This window comes from Carcharhinus amblyrhynchos, chromosome 7, assembly GCF_965287045.1.
Source record: "Carcharhinus amblyrhynchos chromosome 7, sCarAmb.v2.hapA, whole genome shotgun sequence".
NCBI lineage: Eukaryota > Metazoa > Chordata > Chondrichthyes > Carcharhiniformes > Carcharhinidae > Carcharhinus > Carcharhinus amblyrhynchos.
In genome coordinates this window covers 8,814,393-8,835,438 of record NC_137330.1, presented here as the reverse complement: position 1 = coordinate 8,835,438, position 21,046 = coordinate 8,814,393, and the positions used below count along the sequence as shown (strand labels likewise).

Sequence of the window (21,046 nt, the reverse complement as noted above, 5' to 3'; positions counted from 1 at the left end):
CAGCAGGGAGACAGTAAGCAGACGATCTGCCTCAGTGCCAGTGATTGAGCAGGACCAAGTTTCTCTTTAATAGGGAATGGCATGGGATCTTTGAATTCAGGGAAGAGAAAGGGATCTAACATCTCATTCAAAAGGCAGCGCCTCCAACAGTGCAGCATTCCTTCAGCGCTGGGAACGCCGCCTGGGTTTTGTATTCAGGCTGGAATCCAGCAACTTCCTACTCAGAAGCGGAGAGTGTGATCAGTCAGCCAAGGCTGGCAGCGTGTTATAACCTCAAGCTATTCTTGCATCGCTAACGATTGACGTGTTTGGATAGGACTATATTCATCTGTCACACTGGAGACTGAAAACAAACATACATTTAACAGGAGGCATTGAATGGGCCAGGAGGAATTTTGCAGCAGCTCCCATCAGCTTTCAACACAGTGGCACAGTGGTTAGCAACGCTGCCTCACAGTACCAGGGACCTGGGTTCGATCCCCTGCTCGGGTCACTAGCTGTGTGGAGACTGCACTTTCTCACAGTGTCTGCGTGGGTTTCCTCCAGGTGCTCCAGTTTCCTCCCACATTCCAAATTTGTGCAGGTTAGGTAGATTGGCCATGCTAAATTGCCCCTTAGTGTCAGCGGAGTAAATATGAGGGGTTACGGGGATAGGGCCTGGTTGGGATTGTTGTCAGCGCAGTCTCAATGGGCTGAATGACCACTACAGGGATTCTATGGTGCATTAATTTGGGAGCTGGGTTTTGTTGATTTGTGTTTCACTGTCAACTTTCTGCTATCAAGCCAGATCATAGATTCCCTATAGTGCAGATGAGGCCATTCGGCCCATCGAATCTGTACCGACCACAAACCTACGCCGGCCCTATTCCTGCAATGCCACACACTTACCCTACTAGTCATAACCCTATGTATTTACCCTAGCTAGTCTCCCTGACACTGCGAGGCAATTTAGCACGGCCAATCCACCTAACCCACATATCTTTGGAATGTGGGAGGAAACTAGAGCACCCAGAGGAAACCCACGCAGACACAGGGAGAACATGCAAACTCCGCACAGACAGTGAGCCAAGCCAGGAATCACATCCAGGCCCCTGGCGCTGTGAGAGAGCAGTGCTAACCACTGTGCCAACATGCCGCCCATGGTGCCATCCCATTATGAAGCAGTCCTGTCAGAGTCACTGCCAACAGTCCTTTGAGTTAATGAGGAAAATGATTCTCTCCGCGGGCATGGGACGGGGAGATTCTTTCAGCCCGGGAGTCTAGACAAATGGCCTCACAATGGAGGCTGGAGGTTCCTGGGCCACAGTGATTGGAGTTCCGGGTCAATGAATATCCCCATTCCCACCTGATAACTGAGCAAGAAAGGCTCGCAGGCTGGGAGCTGGATAATGCAGACATCTCACTGTTCATTCATTTTTTTAAAAATTTGTTAGTGTCACCAGTGTGCTTACATTAACATTGCAATAAATTCATAAGATATAGGAGCAGAATCAGGCCATTCAGCCCATCGCGTCTGCTCCACCATTCGATCGTGGCTGATATGCTTCTCATCCCTATTTTCCTGCCTTTGCCCCATAACCCTACAACCCATTCCCAATCAAAAATTTAAATTTATTCACTGTCCCAGCATCCACCGCACTTTGGAGTAGCAAATTCCACAAATTCACAACCCTTTGGGAGAAGTAGTTTCTCCTCAACTCTGTTTTAAATTTGCTATCCCTTATCCTAAGACTATGGCCTCTCGTCCTAGAATGTCCCACCCACGGAAGCATCTTGCTCCACGTCTACTTTATCCATACCTTTTATCATCTTATTTACTCAATTTCATCTCCCCTCATTCTTCTAAATTCCAAAGTATGATGAAGTTACCATGAAAACCCCCTAGTCACCACACTCCGGCGCCTGTTCGGGTACACTGGGGGATAATTTAGCATGGCCAATGCACCTAACCAGCGCGTTTTTTTGGACTGTGGGAAGAAACCGGAGCACCTGGGGGAAACCCATGCAGACACAGGGAGAACGTACGGACTCCGCACAGACAGAGACCCAAGCCAGGAATTGAACCCAGGTCCCTGGCGCTGTGAGGCAGCGGTACTAACCACTGTGCCATTTTTCAAAGACGTAAAATCCATTGATTCTCAGCACACACGCTGGCTGAGAAATAGCTAAAGAATGTTATGTTTTTATTTATAGATTTAATTGAAGGGCTCAATACTAAATGAAAGCATTTTCTTCCAACTTCTGAAGAGAAATCCTGAAATCATTATTTGGTACGGTGATACACTCCAACTGCTCTCACACATACTTGATTCTATTTTGAAACGCATTTTAAATAATTGTTTGAAAATGCTTGAACTATGTTACCAAGTTACAGGTTACCAAGTTACTTTGCTGAATGCAAAGTACACTAAATATATATATATATATAATGTGGTGGCACAGTGGTTAGCACTGCTGCCTCATAGCGCCAGGGATCCAGGTTCAATTCCGTCCTCGGGTCACTGCCTGTGTGGAGTCTGCACGTTCCCCCCATGTCTGCGTGGGTTTCCTCTGAGTGCTCTAGTTTCCTCCCACAGTCTGAAAGCTGTGTGGCTTAGGTGGATTGGCCATGCTAAATTGCCCCTTAGTGTCAGGGGGATTAGCTAGGGTGAATGTGTGGGGATAGAGCCTGGGTGGGATTGTGGTCAGTGCAGACTCGATGGGCTGAATGGCCACTTTCTGCACTGTAGGGATTCTATAAATATATTGCTTGGTAATAACAGGCTGTGGTAAAAAAATATAAAAGCACAGGACTGGCTCCTTGTAGCAAAATATATAGTGTGGAGTTTAAATATTAGTTTTTAGGAACCGTTGTTGTTGTCAAAGGTTTCCAAGAGTGAGTTACCCTTTCCACATCTGGATCATAGTGGTCTGTCCTAATGGGGGTGTGGATTTAATTCTACTGACTGCTCAATCCTGGAATGTGGACTTCATTCACAACAACGAGTTTACATTCATACACCGCCTGTAAACTGGTAGAAGGTCCCAAGGTGATGAATAGATTCATTATCGGGTAAAGGTTTGACAGTAAGCCACTTAATGAGATATCGGGAGAGGGGAACCAGGTTTCGAGCAGCATGTCAAAAGAGAGATTTGGGGAGGGAATGCCAGAGCTTAGGGGCAACAAGTCAAAATCAGACAGGCGCAGATTTCTCAGAGGGTTGTAGGGGCTGGAGGCTGGAGGAGATTACAGAGATAGGGAGGGGTGTAGGGGCTGGAGGAGGTTACAGAGAGAGGGAGGGGTGTAGGGGCTGGAGGAGGTTACAGAGAGAGGGAGGGGTGTAGGGGCTGGAGGCAGTTACGGAGAGGGGGAAGGGTGTAGGGGCTGGAGGAGGTTACAGAGGGGGGAGGTTTGTAGGGGCTGGAGGAGGTTACAGAGAGAGGAAAGGTTGTAGATTCTAGAGGAGGTTATAGAGAAACGGAGTATTGTAGGGGCTGCAGGAGATTACAGAGGGAGGGAGGGTTTAGGTTCTGGAGGAGTTAACAGTGAGAGGGAACACTGTTGGGGCTGGAGGATGTTGCAGAGAGAGAGAGAAAGAGGGTTGTATGTGCTGGAGGAGGTTGCAGAGAGAGAGGGAAGGTTATAGGGGCTGGAGGAGGTTACAGAGAGCAGGTGGGTTGAAGCATTGGAGGAGTTTAGGGAAAAGGGGAGTTATAAGAGTTAGAGGAGGTTACAGACAGGGGGAGGGATGTGGTGAATGAAACAGGATCTGTGGAGAAAGAGGGCTGTATGAGATGGAGGACAAGAGGTGGAGATGCTGGCGCTGGACTATGGTGGGCACAATAAGAGGTCTAACAACAACAAGTTAAAGTCCAACAGGTTTATTTGGAACCATGAGCTTTCAGAGCGCTGCTCCTTCATCAGCTCGTGATTCCAAATAAATCTGTTGGACTATAACCTGTTGTTGTGGGACTTCTTACTGAGATGGAGGAGGTTGCAGGGAAGGGGAGGGTTGTAGTGTAGTGGTTATGGGGTTACTGTAGTGGTTATGGGATTACTGTGGTGGTTGTGCGGTTACTGTAGCGGTTTTGGGGTTACTGTTGTGGTCATGGGGTTACTGTAGTGGTTATGGGGTTACTGTAGTGGTTTTGAGGTTACTGTAGTGGTTATAGGGTTACTGTAGTGCTTATGGGGTTATTGTAGTGCAGGGGTTATGGGGTTACTGTAGTGCAGAGGTTATGGTGTTACTGTAGTGTAGTGGTTATGGGGTTACTGTAGTGTAGTGGTTATGGGGTTATTGTAGTGCAGGGGTTACGGTGTTACTGTAGTGCAGGGGTTATGGTGTTACTGTAGTGTAGTGGTTATGGGGTTACTGTAGTGCAGGGGTTATGGTGTTACTGTAGTGTAGTGGATATGGGGTTACTGTAGTGTAGTGGTTATGGGGTTACTGTAGTGTAGGGGTTATGGGGTTACTGTAGTGCAAAGGTTATGATGTTACTGTAGTGTAGTGGTTATGGGGTTCCTGTAGTGTAGTGGTTATGGTGTTACTGTAGTGTAGTGGTTATGGGGTTACTGTAGTGTAGGGGTTATGATGTTACTGTAGTGTAGTGGTTATGCAGTTACTGTAGTGCAGGGGTTATGATGTTACTGTAGTGTAGTGGTTATGATGTTACTGTAGTGTAGTGGTTATGGGGTTACTGTAGTGCAGGGGTTATGATGTTACTGTAGTGTAGTGGTTATGGGGTTACTGTAGTGTAGTGGTTATGGGGTTACTGTAGTGTAGTGGTTATGGGGTTACTGTAGTGCAGGGGTTATGATGTTACTGTAGTGTAGTGGTTATGGGGTTACTGTAGTGTAGTGGTTATAGGGTTACTGTAGTGCAGGGGTTATGGTGTTACTGTAGTGTAGTGGTTATGGGGTTACTGTAGTGCAGGGGTTATGATGTTACTGTAGTGTAGTGGTTATGGGGTTATTGTAGTGCAGGGGTTATGATGTTACTGTAGTGTAGTGGTTATGGGGTTACTGTAGTGTAGTGGTTACGGGGTTACTGTAGTGTAGTGGTTATAGGGTTACTGTAGTGCAGGGGTTATGGTGTTACTGTAGTGTAGTGGTTATGCAGTTACTGTAGTGCAGGGGTTATGGGGTTACTGTAGTGTAGTGGTTATGGGGTTACTGTAGTGTAGGGGTTATGATGTTACTGTAGTGTAGTGGTTATGGGGTTACTGTAGTGCAGGGGTTATGATGTTACTGTAGTGTAATGGTTATGGGGTTACTGTAGTGCAGGGGTTAAGGTGTTACTGTAGTGTAGTGGTTATGCAGTTACTGTAGTGCAGGGGTTATGGGGTTACTGTAGTGTAGTGGTTATGGGGTTCCTGTAGTGTAGTGGTTATGGGGTTACTGTAGTGTAGTGGTTATGGGGTTACTGTAGTGCAGGGGTTATGATGTTACTGTAGTGTAGTGGTTATGGGGTTCCTGTAGTGTAGTGGTTATGGGGTTACTGTAGTGTAGGGGTTATGGGGTTACTGTAGTGCAAAGGTTATGATGTTACTGTAGTGTAGTGGTTATGGGGTTACTGTAGTGTAGTGGTTATGGTGTTACTGTAGTGTAGTGGTTATGGGGTTATTGTAGTGCAGGGGTTATGGTGTTACTGTAGTGTAGTGGTTATGGGGTTACTGTAGTGCAGGGGTTATGATGTTACTGTAGTGTAGTGGTTATGGGGTTACTGTAGTGTAGTGGTTATGGTGTTACTGTAGTGTAGTGGTTATGGGGTTATTGTAGTGTAGGGGTTATGGTGTTACTGTAGTGTAGTGGTTATGGGGTTACTGTAGTGTAGTGGTTATGGGGTTACTGTAGTGTAGTGGTTATGGGGTTACCGTAGTGTAGTGGTTATGGGGTTACTGTAGTGCAGGGGTTATGGTGTTACTGTAGTGTAGTGGTTATGCAGTTACTGTAGTGCAGGGGTTATGGGGTTACTGTAGTGCAGGGGTTATGATGTTACTGTAGTGTAGTGGTTATGGGGTTACTGTAGTGTAGTGGTTATGGGGTTACTGTAGTGTAGTGGTTATGCAGTTACTGTAGTGCAGGGGTTATGATGTTACTGTAGTGTAGTGGTTATGGGGTTACTGTAGTGCAGGGGTTATGATGTTACTGTAGTGTAGTGGTTATGGGGTTACTGTAGTGTAGTGGTTATGATGTTACTGTAGTGTAGTAGTTATACAGTTACTGTAATGTAGTGGTTATGGGGCTACTGTAGTGTAGCTGTTATGGGATTACTGTCGTGCAGGGGTTTGGGTGTTATTGTAGTGGTTATGGGGTTACTGTGTGTTGTAGGTAAAATAATACCTCTGAGACTGTTAGTGAGTCAAAATACAGTGGTTTTTATTTCAAAGCTCTGGTGTTTATTCAAGAGCTTTGGGAGAAGCAGGGACTACCAGACTTCTGATAGAACACAAACACAAGTGGGCATTTATACATTACGAACTGAGCAGAAATCAGGATTCAAAGTTCCAATTCCTGCCAGACCTCCAGGTCTTCCTTCCTTGGTCGTGATACAGCCCCAGATTCAATCAGGAATTACAGACCTGCAGTCATGATACAGTCTTCAATCTGGTCATGATTCAAAACCCTTCTGCAGCAGTACCGGCATCCCTGTCTTTGAAGTTACTTGTGTGATCGCGGCTGTCCCAGCAGGACTCTTACTGTTAAAAGCCGATATCGCCATCTGCCATCAGCAGCTGTCAAAAGCCGGAATCGTAATCTACCATCTGTGTAACAAAGTCCAACTAACACAAATAGATAAGAGTTGCAAAATCTACAAAATAACTGCCACATTAAACTATCTGTCTTTATAAAAATGAAAGTTAAAGCACATAAGACATGAACAATTAACTTATATTACTGCCAGGAGCAATATAAGCTTGAGAAGATCAGTAATGATGAGGGGTTATGTTTGTGACATATTCTAGATACAAAATCCATTAATCCTTTCCCTTCAGGTACAAAATGCATTCACCTTTTCCCCACTTCACTCCCCCCTTTTGGTCTGGGCCAGGCCCCAGCATGGCCCCATGACCAATCCAAAGCCAAATGTTACCAGCATATGGGCCCACCCCCTGTTCAAAAAAAACAAAAGACAACTTGGGGTTCTTTGTGCCCACACAATCAATCAGCACCCACTCAACCAACAATAAGTTATCTTACAGGAAAATACCAAAGTTCAAATCCAATACAAGACCTTGACTTAACCTTGCGTGACCGGCAAACACCCAGGCAAACACTGGCCTTTACCTGTGCATCGGTCTCGGTCGTTCTCTGGCTTTGGTTTTCCTTCCTTCCTTCTCGGGTGTGGTGGCTCTCCTTGTGCTGGTCATCGTTGGCGATGGTGACCATTTTTGTAATTCATTCCTGGTTGAGTTTCACGTCCCTTTTGGTCATTGCCAATCAAGCGATCAGGATTTGATCCGCCTGATCGATAAGAGTCCAGTCAGGTGCTGCCACACCGATCTCTGGGTATCGGCCATGTCTGTAGACACTGGAGGCACACAGGTCACACATCTCCCTTCCATCCTGAACGTGAAGCATAACGGATCACAAACTCAGGTCCAGTGTCTGTCTGTAATTCCCCAGTCACTCAACAGTCAAGCAATGCCTAGACATTGGCATGTACAGTAATAATACATCCCCACAATATATTGATATTCCAGAAGCCACAGACAACAACACGCTACGAATACAAATAATCACATATTCTAAACATCATTTTAGGTTCAGAATTATGCATAGGACAATAATAAATCATTGATACAAATGCAAAAGAAAATAACATTTAAATTTGCACCCAAAAGTGTTGAAGAGGTAGGTTTAACTCTCCAAAGTATTCGTCATTTAAAATTGATCCAAATTTGCATAATAAACACCTCTTGTCACATTTAGATTTAAACTTCCACAGCCACAGCTCAAAATCGATCCCCTTCTGGAATACACATACTATGTTTGTCTATGACTCAATTAACACAATGTAACCAAAGTACAAGCTAAAAGTAATTCACATGTTTTTCTATCAGTTTAACAAATTATAGAGGAAACTCCTCCATCATTCTGTCTAGTTTATCAATTTATTTATGAATAACATAATTTGTACAAATGGTTTATTTGTTCCCCTTTAAGCATTTTATCTCTTATAACCCCAAATTATTAAGTACTAGGAAAAATCCCATCATCTGTTGTAATGTCATTGACATTCTCCAGAGCCCTTAGCTTTTCAGAAAACATATTAGCATTTGCATACACTGTATCAACAAACTTTATGTGTGAACATGATGATTACCACAGATAACATTCACTCAGTATAGGAAAGTCACAAAACAAACAGATATCACTTTGTAACATTGTCCCACATTCAAATAGTTACATCATAAACTGAGAACATGTTGCAATACATCCCTCTTTGAAACACAAAACCCATACAGACTTTATTTCCATTACCTTTTTATTTGTCAAAATTAAACTTATTTACCTCTTACAAGTTCAGGCAACTTCCCATTTATAAGTTGGTTATTTTGTGCACTCAATTTACTCTATCAATTAAATGTCAGAAACTGTAACATTTAAGCGTAACCAATCACTTTAATTTAAAAGTTAACAATGAGAAACTCTTCAAGCCTCAATTATCACTAGGTTGTGACAAACAATCTTGCATGTCATTCACGAACCATCTACTTAAAACAAAACACAAATATTTTCGGCTAGGAGCCAAAGGAATTAACTTAATCTCAAACAACTTCTTCAAAATAAAGAGCACATGGTTCCTTCAAGGTTTAAATCTCTTCCTAACAAAATTTGAACCCAGGATTATTCAAAATTCAAACTGGTTATCTCAAACTTCAATTTATGTACCTTGATTTTGAAATTCTTTCCAATTTTTATTTAAACTCCGTATCAAACCCACTGATGTAAAATCACAATTAGGGAAAGAACATTAAAACATTAAACAACAAAAACGAAAACATAAACGTCCCAACCACTTTATTAAACACACACAGACACACATGGAAGCTTCCAACATTCATCCCACATTATCCTTTATTCAAATCCAACATTCTAAACTGGGATGAAAATAAAACATTGAAAGAAACAGAAAAAAACAGATTAAGACAGTCGCCTTCATTCTTTGCGAGTCACAAAAACCCAGTCTGCAGGTGCATCAGGTGATCAAGAAAGCGAATGGAATGCTGGCCTTTATAGCGAGGGGGATAGAATATAAAAGTAGGGAGGTCTTGCTGCAACTGTACAGGGTACTGGTGAGGCCACAGCTGGAGTACTGTGTGCAGTTTTGGTCGCTGCGCTTGAGGGATATATTGGCCTTGGAGGGAGTGCAGAGGAGGTTCACTAGGCTGATACCAGAGATGAGGAGGTTGGCCTATGAAGAGAGACTAAATAGACTAGGTCTGTACTCATTGGAGTTTAGAAGGCTGAGGGGGGATCTTATAGAGAGGTATAAGATAATGAAGGGGATGGATAGAATAGAGGTGGAGAGATTCTTCCCGGTTAGAAAGGATAGCAGGACTAGAGGACACAGCCTCAAGATAAGGTGGGGGGGGGCAGTTTAGAATGGAGTTGAGGAGGAACTTCTTCACTCAAAGGGTGGTGAATCTCTGGAATTCTCTGCCCGTTGAAGGGGTGGAGGCTACCTCTCTAAATATATTTAAGTCACGAGTAGATAGGTTTCTGATAGACAGGGGAATTAAGGGTTATGGGGAGAAAGCGGGAAAGTGGAACTGATCCATTCCAGTTCAGCCATGATCTTATTGAATGGCGGGGCAGGCGCGAAGGGCTAGATGGCCTACTCCTGCTCCTATTTCTTATGTTCTTATGTTCTTTCTTACAAACTGTAATTAAACTCAAAACAGAAATAAATTCAAGAAATCTTATGCTTAAAATTTAATAGTTTTAACACGTCCTCGACCCCATTGAAGTTAAACCAAAGTGTAAAGCATTGCATATATTGCCTGCAATAAATACTCCACAAGAGCAAACAACTCCTGCTCTCAATCTAATACAACAACAACCACCTACATTCAACAAGCAACCAGATCCCACAAACTCACTGAAATACAAAAGCTAAGATTTCTCCAGAGGGTTTCTCATCTGGTCCATCTTTAATTCCAGATGCCCATTCTACTAATTCATCATAGTTCTGCGTACTAAGAATTCCCATTTGAAGGAATTTTTGGTGATCTGGTGACAGCCTGTCTTTAAACACTTGTAAAAAGGCTCTATCTGTTCGGGCATTCCCGAACATTCTTGATACACTCTAAAGAGTCGCTCCCCAATTTCAGATGCTTCTCAAAAATTTGGTTTCTCTTTTCTAGTTCTCTATTGTGTGATTCCAATGTTTTGATTTTTGCTTTGTCATCAGCCCATTTCTTATCCAAGACTGAGACTTGTTCAATTAAGCCAGCCAATTGGTGAACCAAGAGAACTCCAGTTTTCTTAGTTCTGTCTTTCTTTTCCTTTCCAACCATTTTCGTTGTTGGTCTAATGGATGAGATGAGTCCCACCTGCTTTTTTCATCTGTTTAATGAATCTGACCCTCTCAGTCATATATTCCTCAATCAGGGATCCCAGGGGTTCCCACTGTCCTTGTGATCCCGTCATAACACAGATAAGTTTATACTCACCACCTGGAGTCTTCTATTCTCCCATCTTGCTCTCCCACTCCTAGGTTGCTCTTATCAGAGTCCAGTAATACCTGTCAAGAGTGATCAGTGCCCTCCGTATCACCGCTTATACTAATAAGCTTAAACCTTTAAACCGACTTTTCCTTCAACTCCGGTGATCACTGACAGTCTCTTTCCCACTCACATCTGAACATCACACTCCAGGCATCTTTCTCCAGTCTCTTACACCCACTTCAAATTCCTGACCATCACGTGGGGGATTTCCCCTCTCAACAACTGGTCTCAGGCTGGTGTTTTAAAGACAAATGCCTCCTTGTCTGTGTATGTTCAGTTCAGACCTCTTTCACTCTCAGAGTCTCCCATCACAGACTCTCATCACAGATGATTCCCTCACTGTAGCTTGACTCACCCTATTAAGTCCGGTGATCTATCCCAGTACCCAGATTGTAGCCGTTCAACCTGAGCCTGCGAACAGATCCCAGGTTTCGGCACCAAATGTTGTAGGTAAAATAATATCTCTGAGACTGTTAGTGAGTCAAAATACAGTGGTTTTTATTTCAAAATTCTGGTGTTTATTCAAGAGCTTTGGGAGAAGCGGGGACTACCAGACTTCTCATAGAACACAAACACAAGTGGGCATTTATACATTATGAGCGCCAGCAGGAATCACAATTCAAAGTTCTAATTCCTGCCAGATTTCCAGGTTTTCCTTCCTTGGTCGTGATACAGCCCCAGATTCAATCAGGAATTACAGTCCTGCAGTCATGACATAGTCTTCAATCCGGTCACGATTCAAAACCCTTCTGCAGCAGTACCGGCATCCCTGTCTTTGAAGTTACTTGTGTGATCGCGGCTGTCCCAGCAGGACTCTTACTGTTAAAAGCCGATATCGCGATCTGCCATCAGCAGGTGTTAAAAGCCGGTATCGTAAACTACCATCTGTGTAACGATGTCCAACTAACACAAATAGTTAAGAGTTGCAAAGTCTACAAAATAACAGCCACATTAAACTATCTGCCTTGAGAATTAAAGCATGTAAGACATGAACAAATAACTTATATTAATGCCAGGAGCAATAAAAACTTGAGAAAATCAATACAGATGAAGGGTTATGTTTGTGACATATTCTAGGTACAAAATCCATTAACCCTTTCCCTTCAGATATAAAATGCATTCACCCTTTCCCTACTTCACTGTGGTTTAGTGGTTATGGGGTTACTGTAGCGTTATGAGGTTGCTGCCGTCTTGGGGTTATGGGATTACTATAGTGTAGGTGTTATGGGGTTACTGTAGGGGTTATGAGGTTACTGTAGTGGTTATGGGGCTACTGTAGGGATTATGGGGTTACTGTAGTTTAGAGATTATGGGGTTAGCGTAGTGTAGGTGTTATGGGGTTACTATACCATCTGTTTATGGGTTACTGTATGTAAGTGTTATGGGGCTTCTGTAGTATAGGAGTCATTGGGTTACTGCAATTATTATGGGGTTATTGCAGTGGTTGTGGGGTTTATGTAATGGAGGCGTTATGGGGTTACTCCAGTGGTTATGGGTTATTGTATTGCAGGGGTTATGTGGTTACTGGAGTGTAGGTGTTTTGGGGTTACTGTAGTGTATTGGTTATGGGGTTACTGTGGTGTAGGGGTTATGGGGTTACTGTAGTGTAGGGGTTATGGGGTTACTGTAGTGTAGGGATTATGGGGTTACTGTAGTGGCTATGGGTTTACTGTAGTGGTTATATGGTTACTTTAATGGTTACAGGGTTATTGTCGTGGTTATGAGGTTACTGTATTGGTGATGGGGTTACTGTAGGGGTTATGGGGTTACTGTAGGGATTATGCAGTTACTGTAGAGGTTATGGGGTTACTGTAGGGGTTATGGGGCTACTGTAGGGGTTATGGGGTTACTGTAGTGTAGGGGTTATGGGGTTACTGTAGTGTAGAGGGTATGGGGTTACTGTAGGGGGTATGGGGTTACTGTAGTGTAGGGGTTATGGGGTTACTGTAGGGGTTATGGGGTTACTGTAGTGTAGAGGGTATGGGGTTACTGTGGGGGGTCTGGGGTTACTGTAATGTAGGGGTTATGGGGTTACTGTAGGGATTATGGGGTTACTGTAGGGATTATGGGGTTACTGTAGTGTCAGGATTACGGGGTTACTGTAGGGATTATGAGGTTACTGTAAGGGTTATGGGGTTACTGTAGGGATTATGGGGTTACTATAGGGGTTATGCAGTTACTGTAGGGGCTATGAGGTTACTGTAGTGTCAGGATTATGGGGTTACTGTAGGGGTTATGGGGTTACTGAAGGGGTTATGGGGTTACTGTAATGTCAGGATTATGGGGTTACTGTAGGGATTATGGGGTTACTGTAGGGGTTATGGGGTTACTATAGGAGTTATGGGGTTACTGTAGGGGTTATGGGGTTACTGTAGGGATTATGGGGTTACTGTAGGGGTTATGGGGTTACTATAGGAGTTATGGGGTTACTGTAGGAGTTATGGGGTTACTGTAGGGGTTATGGGGTTACTGTAGGGGTTATGGGGTTACTATAGGAGTTATGGGGTTACTGTAGGGGTTATGGGGTTACTATAGGAGTTATGGGGTTACTGTAGGGGTTATGGGGTTACTGTAGTGTCAGGATTATAGGGTTACTGTAGTGTAGGTGTTATGGGGTTGCTGTAGTTGAGGGATTATGGTGTTACTGTCATGTCGTGTTCTCAGGTGGAGCCCCTGGATGTACATTCTGAGATTTATTCTCACTTGTGAAAGTGTATTCGCTGAGTCGGGTCACTTGTTTGCTGGATCTGGGATGTTACAGCGACAGGTCTGATAATAAAGAAGGGTTTGTTTTGTTGGTGTGAGTCTGCTGCCCACACCCTGAGCTTTGCTCTGATGTTGGAGTTTGCACCGGGAGGTGTTAGAGTCTGGAAAATGGATTGTCTGGAGGAGTTATGGAAACAGATTCAATAATAACCTTCAAAAGGAATGGGGCAAATGCTTGAAGACAAAATACCGAATTATTGGCGAATAGCCTGGGGGGCAGGGCTATTTCCACAGCTCTTTCTAAGGGCTAGCACAAGCGCCGTGAGCCAAATGGCCTCCTGTGTTTTATCTTTCAATGTACTGTTTATTCAGATGAGGGTATGTGATGTGGTGTCAGGGGATGGTGCTGGGGGTGGGGTTACCATCTTTATTTGGAACAAAGAACTAATTGCACTGTATCTACCCCTTCAAATGATTAAATCCTCTCAAACACCTCAGTTGTATCACTCTTTAGTCTCCCATGCTCAAGGGAGTGAGTCCAAGTCTTGTCTCTTTGTGCTGATCTCATTCCTTTAACCCTTCCAGTCCCGGTGTTGTGTATTGCTGGTGTTATTGTTGGGGTTTTTTTGCTGTTACAGTTCCTGGTGTCAGCCCCCCTCCTGTCCCAGGCTATTATTGGAGTTGGATACTGCCTCTGTTCTTTGTGGAGAAGGAGCCGGGCTGGAGGGAGCAGGGAATTGTAGCCCGCCCTCTCCCCACCTTCTCAGTCACTCCCAGGCTCTGGGAGCTGCCAATCGTGCCGAGCTGAGCAGAGCTGAATGTGTCCAGCCCGGGCCGTCTGATCATGTGGACAGGACCCTCTGAGACACAGAGCTGGCACCCTGTACCGGTGAGTCTGGCTTCATTCTCCTCCTTCTCTCTGACCACCCTGCAGCCTGGCTGTGTTTTATCTCGTTAGAGGGACCTGAGTTCAAACAGCATCCCGCAACTTTATAATATTCAGCCTTCACCTTGAACCTCTGCAGCCAGTCAGTAAGTTCAGGATGGACTTTTCAGTGCGGAGATTCAGTGATACACCTGCTGCCTGAACTACTCGATATCCCTCTATGTGTGTGTGTTTATATGTGTCTGTATGTGTATCTATATGTGTGTGTGTATATCTATGTGTGTGCGTTTATGTGTGTATGTGTCTGTAGTTATGTGTCTGCCTGTGTATCTATGTATGTCTGTGTATGTATCCATGTGTGTGCGTATGTGTATCTATGTGTGTGTATCTATGTATCTATGTGTCTGTGTGTCTGTGTGTGTATCTATGTGTCTGTGTATCTATATGTGTGTGTGTCCGTGCATCTATGTGTCTGCATGTGTATCTATGTGTATGTCTGCCTTTGTATTTATGTGTGTCCGTGTATCTGTGTGTGTGTACCTGTATATCTGTGTGTGCGTGTGTGTTTGCTTGTATGTCACTATTTCTCAATGCTTCTCGCTGTGTAAGTATTTCTTTGTGTATTTCTGTGGTTTCAGTATATTTCTTGGCGCATCTCTATCTTCTTTGTGTGTCTGTATTTCTGTTGGTGGCTGTCTGAGTATGTGTTTATATCTATCTGCCTCCCTATTTTTGTGTATTTATCTATTGCTGTACTTTCCATATTTCTATCTCTGTGTATTTTCCCTTTCTGCGTGTCTGTGAATGTATGTATTTTGTCTTCATCTCTGTACTTCACTGAAGGTGAGTGTATTTCTGTCCCCGTGTATTGTGTGTCTGTGTTGTGTCTCTATGATTACGAATCATGTGTGGTTGTGTGTCTCTGTATTCTGCATGTTTCTGTGTGCGTATACTGCATGTCTGTATTATGTGTCTGTTATGTGTGTCAGTGCAGTCAGTATGTTATGTGTTCTGGGTGTCTCTATGTTTCTGAGTGTCGTTGTATTTCTGGGTGTCCTTGTATTCCTGTGTGTCTCTATATTTCTGGGTGTCGCTGTATTTCTGGGTGTCTCCGTATTTCTGGGTGTCCATATTTCTGGGTGTATGTATATTGTGTCTGTCTGTATTATGTATCTGTGTGTCAGTGTAGTCTGTGTGTTATGTGTCTCTGTATTCCTGGCTGTCTCTGTGTTCCTGGCTGTCTCTATGGTTTTGGGTGTCTCTATTTCTAGGTGCCTCTTTATTTCTGGGTGAATGTATATTCTGTGTGTCTGTATTGTGTGTTTGTTATGTGTGTCAGTGCAGTCTGTATGTTATGGGTGCCTCTATATTTGCTCTGGATAGTGTGAAATCTTCATCTCGGATTTGTTTTCCATTGTGTCTGTAGGAGAACATGTGTAGCAGAATATGTGTGGAGAAATACATGCATCCATACAGACTCTGAGAGTTGAGCCTGCAAAACCAGTACAAACACGAAGGAAATTGCCTAGAGCCATGCATTTTACTGAGAGTTTGGTAATGTTGAACTTGGATGTTGAGTTAGTTTGGGGAAGAAGCGCCATCCGCTGGGGACAGCGGGTACTGCAGCCGAGAACAGGACCATCCTGCAACACAGTGAGAAGTCTCACAACACCAGGTTAAAGTCCAACAGGTTTATTTGATAGTAAAACCCAACAAGCTTTCGGGGTTTGCCCCTTCATCAGTTGAGTGGAGAGTTCTCACCAGAGACCAGAGCTCTCCATTCACCTGACGAAGGGGCAAACCCCAAAAGCTTGTGGGTTTTACTATCAAATAAACCTGTTGGACTTTAACCTGGTGTTGTGAGACTTCTTACTGTGTTGACCCCAGTCCAACACCGGCATCTCCACATCATGACTACCACCCCGCAACACCAGCCTTTAAACCCCTTTCTAAAGTTTAAAGTATATTTATTAGTGTCATAAGGGGGCTTATATTAACGCTGCAATGAAGTTAGTGTGAAAATCCCCTAGTTGCCACACACTCCGGCACCTGTTTGGGTACACTGAGGGAGAATTTAGCATGGCCAATGCACCCTAACCAGCACGTCTTTTGGACGGTGGGAGGAAACTGGAGCACCCAGAGGAAACCCGCATGGGAACGGGGAGAATGTGCGAACTCCGCAGAGACAGTCAGCCAAGCCAGGAATCGAACCCGGGTCCCTGGCACTATGAGGCAGCAGTGCTAACCACTGTGCCACTAGGGATGCTGGTGGTTTTAATGCAGAGTTTTGAGCTTGGTTATGAGATGATGAAGTATTTTTTACCTGCTGCAGGGACACAGATACAACCAGCTCACTGACATTTTGGATGGTATGACTTGATGATGTTGGCTTTGGTTTCTGTTGGAAGTGAGAAATCTCACAACAAACTGAGCGACAATTGGATCTGCAATTGTTACTGTACTTATATAAAGAGTCTCAAGTTGTGATTGACTGCGGTGGCACAGTGGTTAGCACTGCTGCCTCACAGCGCCTGGGACCCAGGTTTGATTCCCGGCTTGGGTCAGGGTCTGTGCGGAGTCTGCACGTTCTCCCCGTGTCTGCGTGGGCTTCCTCCGGGTGCTCCGGTTTCCTCCCACAATCCGAAAGATGTTAGGTGCGTTGGCCGTGCTAAGCTGCCCCTTAATGTTCCAAGACGTGTGGGATGATCAGGGTAAGTACGTTGGGTTACGGGTATAGGACCTGGGTAAGGTACTCTGTCAGAAGCTTGGTGCAGTCTTGATGGGCCGAATGGCCTCCTTCTGCACTGTAGGGATTCTATGAGTGAGAAAATGACCCACGGGGAACAGCGCAGCTTTAAGCTAATTAAAAACTAAATTCTCCAATAATATCGCCAACTTCAAAATGGTCTGTCGGAATCTGGAAGTTTGGAATGGGAGGGAAGTAGATTGTGCCCGTCCTGCGGGAGGTCCTGTCTCTCAGCTGTAGATAGATGATGAACCCAAGGCCCCAACATCCCTGTCAAGGAGATGTTGCAATGAAGGGCAATGTTGCAAAGAAGAGCAAGAGAATTCTACCCCCCCCCCACCCCCGTCCTGAGAAGTGTCCCTCAACCAACATCAAGCCCTCGGAACATAAAAAACTCAATATAAATATGTCCTTCCTTGTTTTTTTAAAAAAATCTGACACAAAACTTCGTGACACCCGAAGTGTGACACATATCTCAAACCACGCATCACTCATCGAGTGATTGCCACAATTTAAAACACCGCGATTTCCGAATTCTCATTCTTGTTTCCAAATTGCCCCATTGCTTTGTTGCTCTCGCTAACCGTTTTAATCCGGCAGTCGGGGTTGGCCTGCCTGAATATGAACTCCCTCCAAATTAATGGTCTAATCAGGGAGACCCCCTGCTCTGTACTGAAACAGGAGTGTCAGTTCCTCTGGCGCTCCAGATGTAGACTGCACACCGAGAGCATCCTGTATCGTGTAGTTGGATCCTATAAATAAAGGAAGGGACTTCCACATCCGAGGACTTATTACACTCTGTAACTCCGTAATCCTCTCCAGCAGTATGCGAAATAGGAGCAGAAATTGGCTATATGACCTTGAGCCTACTCCACCATTGAGCACTGTTATGTATGTGGGGCATAGCCCTTTTAAGAGGATGGTCAGGTGACCTGGGGCAAGGGGTGACCTGCTCAGGATTCCACCCAACGAACAGTTAAGGTGCGAGAAGAACAGCTCCTCACTAAACCCTGTTGCTCCTGTGGTTTTCCTCCATGTGAGTTTATCGTTAGAATGCCTACAGTGCAGAAGGAAGCCATTCAGCCCATTGACTCTGCACTGATCACAATCCCACCCAGACCCTACCCCCCCTTACCTCAGGCATTTACCCTAGCTAGTCCCCCTGACACTAAGGGTCAATTTAGCATGGCCAATCCACCTAACCTGCATATCTTCGGGCTGTGGGAGGAAACTGGAGCACTGAGAGGAAACCCACACAGACATGGGGAGGACATGCAAACTCCACACAGACAGTGACCCGAGCCGGGAACCGTACCCAGATCTCTGGTGCTGTGAGGCAGTGGCGTTAACCGCTGTGCCCTCTATGCCACTGTGTTCTTTGGAAGCTACCTCCCCCAGTAGTCTCAGATTTAACGAGTACAATTGTGGTTATTAGAACATAGAACATAGCACACTACAGCACAAACAGGGCCTTCGGCCCACAAGTTGCGCCAATCATACCCCTACTTACCAGACCTATCTATAACCCTCAATCCCATTAAATCCCAGGCACTCATCATGGGCTTCATGTACTCATCATCATCATCATCATGCACTCATCCCATGTACTCATCATCATCATCATGTACTCATCCCATGTACTCATCATCATCTTGGGCCTCAACCTCATTTTCCTGCCCATATCCCTTAATTCCCTGAGAGACAAAAAGATCTGTCTATCCCAGCCCTCTGGGGTAGAGAATCCCAAAGATTTTGAATGAAGTGGTTTCTCCTCACCTCAGTCCAAAATAATCAACCCCTCATCCTGAGATCTGGATTCCCTAGCCAGGGGAACCAATCTCCCCATGTTTACACATCAAGGACCACTTCCACCTAGAAGGACAAGGACAGCAGATACATGAGGAACGCCTCCAAGTCCCCCCCCACCCCACAAGCCACTCACCACCCTGATTTGGAAATACGTCACCGTTCCTTCGCAGTCGCTGGGTCAAAATCCTGGAATTCCCTCCCGAACGGCTTTGTGGGCCAACCCACAGCACGTGGCCTGCAGTGATTCAAGAAGGCAGCTCACCACCACCTTCTCAAGGCTGACTAGTCTCTCACCTATCCAGTCTCTAGTTCTGGCCTTTAAATTACTCCACCATTGGCAGCTGCCTAGGCTTAAAGCTCTGGAATTCCGGCCATAAACCTCTCCAATTCTGCCCTTCCCAAACCTGCTTTGAGACTTTTGAAATAACCTCATCTGCCCTCAAATCTCCCAAGGTGGCCCAGTGTTATTGTTTGTCTGTTTATGCTTCTGTTAAAATATCTTGGAGTGTTTCCCTAGATCATAGAATCATTGGATCATAGAGTCCCGACAGTACAGAAGGAGGCCATTCGACCCATCGAGTCTGTGCCGACCGCAATCCCATCCAGACGCTATCCCCTTAACCCCACGCATTTACCCTCTCTAGTCCCCCTGATAATAAGAGGCACTTTAGCAATTGACCAACTGAGCTAACCACCACATCTTTCAGATCACCCAGAGGAAACACACGCAGAAACGGGGAGGGTTCACACAGAGGGTTGTGGGGGTATGGAATGCACTGCCAAGTAAGGCGGTGGAGGCAGGCACGCTGGAGTTGCTTAAGGGATACTTAGATAGGCACATGAGCGGTATAGAGATGGAGGGATATAGGAGACTGTTTTAAATAAGGATCAAGGGCCTTGGGACGTTCCTGGGAATCAATTGATTCCTATGGACCTTCCAACATATTTTCTGTTTTACTTTTGAGCTTCTGGGGATTCCCTTGAATGTTTGCGTAAGATGTGCATGGTATTGATGTTTTTCTCTTTTAATCCACAGGTGCTTCGGTTCGCCTTGTTGTCCAACAAGGGGCATACACGCGATGGGTCGTGCGAGGGCTGCTCTTGGATGTTTCGAGAGTAACCTAGTACTTTACGTCGTTAGTGTACGCTTGAACTGGACCATCTGACGGGCAACACGACAGCTCAGTGACTATCGCTGATTGCTGTGCAGATACATAGATTTGGGCAAGTGTCTGTGGGAGTTTGCGCATTCTCCCCGTGCTTGCGTGGGTTTTCCCCGGGTGCTCCGGTTTCCTCCCACACCCCAAAGATGTGCTCTTAGGCTGATTGGTGTAACAAATTGTCCCTAAATTATTCTCCCCTCAATCTGGTTTCCAACGTGGAGTGCCATAAGAGTAGACAAGGGTCACGGGTGGAAGAGGGAACTCACAATGTTAAAATGGCAGCGCGGGCTCGTTGGGCCGAAGGGCCTGTTTCCCGTGCTGTGTTGTTCTTTGTTCTTTGTAATGTACAGACTCTGCACAGACAGTGACCGAGGCTGGAATTTGAACCTGGCTCCTGGAGCTGTGAGGCAGCAGTGCTAGCCACTGTGCCACCGTGCTGCCCTGTTCATAAATGCAACTGGTTGTTGTGGTAAGCGTGTAACAGTTTTTATCGTTCTCTTTTCAGATGCCGATGCAATGCGTGTTTGCAAATAATCAACGGCGCCAGTGTTCGTGAATTGATTCTATCTCAAGTCTTCCAGGGTGCCTTGTGACCCCACCTCAGCCTCGCAATGTGTTCATCCGCTGTAGGAGCCTTCACCTTGGGTAGGTAGCTGAAATGAAGCTTTCCAATCATCGGTCTAAGTTGATGCCTGTGAAGAGATATGGCGCTGACCACACAAGAGACCAGAAAGAACAAGATGTGATTTCTTCACGCTCTTGCTGGCGTTCTCGTTCTGCAGAAGGACGCAGTGTTTTTCTTTGAGATCGTAGAGAACGAGTACACCAGGAAGAGCGTGAAGAAATTAAATCTTGTTCTTTCTGGTCTCTTTTGTGGTCAGCGCCATATCTCTTAGAATCGCCAGTGGACAAGTAATCCAGAGACCCAGGGTAGTGTTCTGGTGAATCCACCACAATAGATAGTTGTGAAGTTGAGTTTGTAATGTGTGGTCCCTTTAAAAGCTGGTCTTGTGTCGGTGCCTG

General features: G+C 45.0%; 1 protein-coding gene across 4 annotated transcripts in view; it reads left to right on the top strand.

Annotated features, from left to right (window-relative positions):
• Positions 1–21,046, top strand: part of vit (vitrin) — a 62,908-nt gene that overhangs the window by 3,260 nt on the left and 38,602 nt on the right. For 2 of the 4 annotated variants that reach the window (XR_013886972.1, XM_080191900.1), the window contains exons 1-2: positions 13,916–14,308; positions 20,529–20,668. Coding sequence is in view for 3 of the 4 variants with exons in the window: in XM_080191900.1 (XP_080048026.1) it covers positions 20,635–20,668 (34 nt within the window). In the remaining variant the exon portion in view is untranslated. Of the gene's footprint in view, positions 1–13,915; positions 14,309–14,391; positions 14,452–20,528; positions 20,669–21,046 lie in introns of those variants that run through there. The other 2 variants (XM_080191901.1, XM_080191902.1) reach the window with 2 other exon arrangements.